General features: G+C 42.7%; 1 protein-coding gene across 3 annotated transcripts; it reads right to left on the reverse strand.

The window, feature by feature from the left end:
* Positions 1 to 1,119: 1,119 nt before the first annotated feature.
* On the reverse strand, positions 1,120 to 2,513 carry LOC108077356 (uncharacterized). 3 transcript variants are annotated; one of them, XM_017170649.3, is made up of 3 exons: positions 2,028 to 2,513; positions 1,489 to 1,870; positions 1,120 to 1,378 (listed from the first exon to the last, which is right to left on the reverse strand). In XM_017170649.3, exons 1-3 carry the CDS (start codon positions 2,370 to 2,372, stop codon positions 1,362 to 1,364), a joined length of 744 nt encoding a protein of 247 aa, XP_017026138.1. In that variant the 5' UTR covers positions 2,373 to 2,513; the 3' UTR covers positions 1,120 to 1,361. The 3 variants fall into 3 exon arrangements, with proteins under 3 accessions (XP_017026138.1, XP_017026137.1, XP_017026139.1); XM_017170648.3 differs by having other exon boundaries at positions 1,120 to 1,361; positions 2,028 to 2,512; XM_017170650.3 differs by having other exon boundaries at positions 1,120 to 1,361; positions 1,489 to 1,851; positions 2,028 to 2,185.
* Positions 2,514 to 6,000: the final 3,487 nt, after the last annotated feature.

Below are 6,000 nucleotides of genomic sequence, written 5' to 3' on the forward strand. Positions count from 1 at the left end.
AGTTTGGGAAAATAAGTAGAGTCAAAGAAAAAGATTGCAGAGACTAGTTAAATTAATTAAGAGATAGATAATAGGGTTGGTAAACCATTCTCTGAATATCTTTATGAAATTGTAGGCTAAAAGTAGGAGTTCACACTCCTGACTCTATCTTTACTACTTGTTTCAAAAGGCATCGCTCACATTATACCCAAAATCCATTTAGAAAACAGTCTCAATCAATAAATATTTCGAGCTTATCTGATCCCCGCGATGATGCATATCTCACCGCAAACAGACATATAGACACGCACTTAAGTAAATATATCAATTTCGTTGATAATCCCAATGTGAAAGCTTCCTGCTGAGATCCCCTGTATTCATCTCTATCCCTTCCCACACGGAGGGGCGCTCATTAGCTGCTGCATTCGGAGATGCTGAACAAGCCACTTAATTTAAATTTAAATGTTTATTCCTCGCTATGCGTGTGTGTTGTGTGCGGCAAAGTATTTTGTCTTCGTTGCATTTTGTGTTTACACCCCACCTCGACCCCGTGTATCACTCTTTCATTGCACTGAAATAGTACAGTGAATATTTTTTGGGTTAATTATATATATATATATCATTATAATCTCTATATTTTAATATTTTATATAATAAGATAAGATATTTTCAATATAATATTGAATTATTATAATAATAAACCCAGGATCTACTTTCCTCATTGATAGTTTCTTGTTAAATGCAAAATAATTTTCTTTATTAAATCAAAGACATTTCAAAAAACATTAAGTTTTCATTTTAATCTCACCTATACTTCCCTCCTATCATCTATTTTCTTTCAGTGCACACCTCGCTCTGTGTGTCGCGTCTTGGCAAGATTTATTTTCGGTATTCCATGGGCGACTAAAATGCCCTGTCAGCGCAGCAGTTGCTGCCATACGTCGCCGCCGTCCCATACCCCACGACCGAGGCGGTGGCTACGGCTACATTAACCGATGGTGGTCCGGAATGGGCTCCTCCGCCGAAGGGGGACCCACAGAGCGATCGTTCCCCCCCATTGCACTTGACACCCGAAATTGATGCGCAACTGCGCCCAAGTCGGGCCACATTAATTAGGCAAAATATTGACACGCTGATGGCTGGTGTTGCCCATTGATTTATGGGGGCCTGGGTGTGTGCGTGTTTTATTGGGATATTTTCAGGGGAATTAGTGCGGTATGGAATGGGCTTAGATCTGCATTTCTACTTGTGCATTTTGGTCTTCTTGGCAGTCGAGGTGTGAGTGCATTTCTGGTTCGTCTTCTTCGAGCATTTTTTACTGCCATGCAGTGGCTTCAGCAGTCGAATCATGAGTCGCATGAAGGGTCCCCATCGCTTGTGGCCTAGAATTCAGGAAGTTCTTCGGTTGAGGCTACATGAAACTGTTCCAGGTGCTGTCCTCATAGAGTAAGAAGCTAGCAGCGAGTCTCTACTAGCTTCTTACTCTATGCCATTAACACTGGAGCTTACCACGGGTCACGGCGGTGGAACTCTCCTTGAAATCATTTTTCGGCTCGAAAACTTTCCAACCCTCTTTGTCCTCACTGTCTTCACTTTTTGCCACGTTTGGGTACAACGATGAAGTCAATATTTGCGGAACAATCACCTGAAAACTACTTTTTGATGCCACCTCGGATTCCTCTTCGATCTCGGTTAAGTTGGCTGGGTTGGGCTGCTCCATGGGTTGCTCCTTGGTGGTAAAACGCACACAACTCTCAGTGGAGTTCCTGAGAAGAAGCCAAGACTGCTGAATGATGTTTTCTTCCTCGATCAACTTTTCGTAGCCCTTAAGGATTCGACGCACATCCACGTTGACGAGCTCTTCGGGAACATCTGGCAAATCGGTAAATTTCTGAGAAAATATCAATATGTAAGACAACTTTTGTGTACAATTTAATTCGTTTACATTTTACATTTAATATTAAATATTTTTTGAAGGTTTAAATAAATTTTCAAAAAACAATATGAACAATAATGAAGAGCTGTGTTTTTTCAGTGTCGGTAGTTACCTGCGAAGTCTGGCATAGATCCTCGAAGCGCTGGATCAGCGTCTTGATGTTGGGGTTGCTCTTGGACTCCTCGGCCTCGTCCTCATTCACTTCCGGCAATGGTAAGGCTTGGTCCGCCGCCGGCTCATTGAGCACGGAATTGCCCACCATGTTGACGGAACTGATTCCGTTTAGCATCTTGGCCGTTTGCTCCATAAAGATCGCTTGTCGCTCGCGCATTAAGAGCAGGCGCGTCTTCAGCTCATCAAGGTATGCCAGCTGTCGGATAGTTGGCATGATATATGGATTGCGCTTCTTGCTGCCCTCTATTGCACCTGACTTGCCGCCTTCCATTGACTTTGACATGCCGTCGCCGTTGATGGTAAATTTTGTGGTCCCAGCTCCAGAGGGGAGTCCAGTGTTACGGAAAAGTTTTTTGTGTGATTTCGGGCTATTGGTTTACCTTGTGAATGTTTAAAATGAGCTTGAAGGGGGCTTGAATAGTCAGTCCATGGCTACTCCGATCAAAAGTTGTCTACTCTTTTTCTGCAGACTGAAAACCCCATTAATGGCTGGTAAAGATTTGAATTTTTGGGCTTATGGAGGACTAAGTTTTATCCTTCAACTACTATTTCATCGTCTGTCAGAAAAGAGCGGAGCTATAAGTCTGTGTCCATAACATCGTTCCTGGCTTTAGGCTATAGACTGCTGCTTGCTCTTGCCTTTCTTTTTTGGCCACCGCTTAGACATGGCCTATTACTCGTTATTTTTATGAGCCCCAAATTGAGATATCGCCTGCATTTCTGGCCCAGCTAACTAAGTTGTAAGTGCTTTGGCTGCCCCACTCTGAAACCGATCCCTCCGCGGGTCTTTAATCTGTCTGCGGTCGAACAATGGCCACTGGGGCAGGGATTGTGGCCCGATACGCCTATATGCCTATCTTCGGTTTAGCCTCTTACTCGACTTGCCTGGGATGCTGCAGGTGATGGTGGTGGGTGGGGAGCAGGGTGGCGCAGGGGTGGGCCTTGGAATTTCACGGGGGAAAACGTGCCGCTGCCAACGGCTGACGCCTACAATGAAGAAAAGGGGGCGTGGCGGCCACTCTGTGAGACTCCCAGGCCGCTGTTGATTTCACCTGGAGGTGAGTTGCAGCGCCTCCACCCCTTCAACCCCGCCTGCAATTGTTGTTTTTCATATTTTAATGCCTTTTTGAGTTGGTGGGCGTGGCACGACACGATTCTTCTGGCCGATAAGCTGTTATTTTTATGGTCCCCCGCCGAATCAGATCGACTTGAAGTCGGAGTCGGAGTCGGAGTCAGCGGCGCAGAATGTGCGGTGTGGGCTGGCTGCCGACTTAAAGAAGTTAAAATTATTACACCGCAATTGTCTTGATCGTTGATTTATGTGCGCTTTTGTTGTCGGCTCTTTTGGCCTTTTTTCCCTCTCGTTGTTGTTGTATACATTTTCTGTTTTCGAAGTCTCTAGTTGGCCAGCAGGCAAATTTGTGTGGCTTTTGATATTTATTAGCCGTGGCCCGGGCATTGGCATCAATTGTGTATGCAATATGGGAAGTTGATTATGCCTTTCATTAGCCACCGTATTTTACCTATTCTCCTCGGAGTGGCGACAATTGCCGTGGAATCAAGTTTCATCCGGGGCTCAGAAGTATGGACATGGAACATCTTCAGAGGTGCCTTAGAAATTGCTAAGCATTGTAGATAAATGTTCATAGGTTCCATAGAATAGAAAGGTCTATTTCTCTATGTAATCTAAAAACCTGTATTAAAGTGTTTTTTAGATCCTTAGAAAAACCCTCATATGAAATATATTTTCAAAAGTTGAAACAAATATTTGTATTATTTTATCTGCATGACTTAGGTTGTATTTCTCATATATTGAAGGTACTATTGTGTCTTAAACATATATGTTTAAAATAGTTTTTATATAATTTCTTAGGAATACCATATCAATATTTCTCATTAATCCAATGCACAATTAGAAAAGGCTTCAGCAAGTACTTTCATTCGCCCATAAATTCATTCTCTGAGTTCGCTTTATGGCAATGTTAATGAATTCTAATTAAAAATCCCTTTTTCTTGTCATTACTACCTACTAGGCTTTGTAATTGAGTTCTTATTTGGAGTGCCTTGCATCCTGTTTATGGTCTTGCTGGTGTCATAACCGCCCGGGACAATCCCATCGTCTCCTTTCGACCATGCCAATCCCAGTGCAAGCCGAGTCCCATTGTATGGCTCTGACACGATTAAAGCCAACCGCAGCCGGGGCCGCCTCCAATTGCCTGCAAACTTAATGATTTCATCTTTCATTGAATTCAAATTTGTTTCCCCATCGACCCCCGCGATGTCCGAGTGCGATTTGCAGCTGTGCAGAGAGCACGACGATCGGTGTCCGGAGTCCGTGGTCCGGACTGCGAACTGCTGACTGCTGACTGTGGGCGTGCCCCCATCATACGCCCCTGGAGTTACTGTCGTGGACGTCGCTGGCCGAGCCTCGAAAATAACGAATTTATTATTTATTTCACCTGACAGCACGAGCAACAGACTCTATAAATTTCCCTAGCCACTCCGGTGCTCCGACTCATATTTATGGCCCCATCTGTATCTTTCTGGCGATGCGCATATGAAAACGAAATTATTGATAAGGCAGCCCCTGCCAGGGTATTCCCTTATTTTCAACTCTGATTGAAATACCGCTTTCGTCTGGACGGAAACAGCTTCATTTCGACAGCCAAGGAAAACGGGAAAAACAAAAAAGGTAAGTGGAAATAAGCTGCGGCAGCAACAAAGTTTATTGGCAACACACAAGGAGGTAGGAAGAAATAAAACCTTAACCCAATATCCTGCTTATGGTCATAATTTTTATGCTGCTTCCAGCGAGAGGAATCCGAAGCCCGTCGACCGCCTGGGCTCAGCTTATTGCAGTTGGTCCAGGTCCGGACCTGGACCCGGGCTGGCTTCCCCTTGAGTCCGCCACTTGCAGCGTATTTCATTATGAATTGCTCTTAACGATGTTCCATTTTTCATGTGCGCATTCATAAACCTTTTTCTTATTTTCGACTTGGAGCGGATTGTTGTTTGCATCTCGCCGTTGCTGCTTTAGTTGCGGCTGCTGTGCGGTGGCCAGGAGAAGAGAAGATCCTGTCTGGCGGTTTGGTAACAGCCAGCTCTTCCCTTCTCCACGAGCTCCCCGGAAAGCGAGTTAATGAATAATTGCACCAAGGTGTTGTAAGGAGAACGTTGGCCTGCACAGTGGTGGGAAATAATTTGGAAAAATAAACATATTTTAAAGTAGCACATTTTAGTATTGAATATGAAACGAACAGTATTTATTTCATAGGGAGTAACGTTTAGTGCAATTTATATGAATTTTAGTATATTGTTTATTGATTTCAGAGTCATTGAAAAGCCTTAATCTTTATTTATGATTTTTGTAAATTTTTTGTATAAATAATATAATTAATTTAGAAACAAAATCAAATGAAACAATGCTTTTTTGATACACACAATCGATAGCAAAACTATAGAAGATCCTTTTTAAAATCAGCTATTTTTGTTGACCAAAAGCCACAGGCTTAGAACATCGAAAAGAAATTCCCTAAACTTTATATTCTGAGAAAAATTGTATAGAAATTAAACAGCATAATTTATAAAATATACATATATACAAAATAAAGGCATAGTTACGCTTAGTAAATATCATATTTTCATTGACCAGAACATTTCTCTTAATTTTTTATTTCAAGGAGTTTTTTTTACCCAAATTTTTTGTTATTTGAAAATAGATTTTATATATTAAAATCGATTTTAAAAAATATAAACTCTTTCGATGTGGTAAAAGGGTCTCGTGGGATCGGTGCGGGCTGCTGTCAAAGGCACAGCGGGCAGTCGTAAAATCGCGGCAGATACAATTGAAAAACGACCAAGGGAGACGGAGAGGGGGACGGAAAGGATTCGTGAGTAAAGGAGTGCGGCGG

The sequence above is a fragment of the Drosophila kikkawai genome, chromosome 2L (genome assembly GCF_030179895.1).
Source record: "Drosophila kikkawai strain 14028-0561.14 chromosome 2L, DkikHiC1v2, whole genome shotgun sequence".
Lineage (NCBI taxonomy): Eukaryota > Metazoa > Arthropoda > Insecta > Diptera > Drosophilidae > Drosophila > Drosophila kikkawai.

Bases quoted from the DNA above. Each gene is read 5' to 3' on its own strand.
- LOC108077356 (XM_017170648.3), bottom strand. From the start codon at position 2,372: ATGTCAAAGTCAATGGAAGGCGGCAAGTCAGGTGCAATAGAGGGCAGC. The intron at 1,871-2,027 runs GTAACTACCGAC...ATATTTTCTCAG, and splicing joins ATCTATGCCAGACTTCGCAG to AAATTTACCGATTTGCCAGA. The intron at 1,362-1,488 runs GTAAGCTCCAGT...CCTGAATTCTAG, and splicing joins TTCCACCGCCGTGACCCGTG to GCCACAAGCGATGGGGACCC.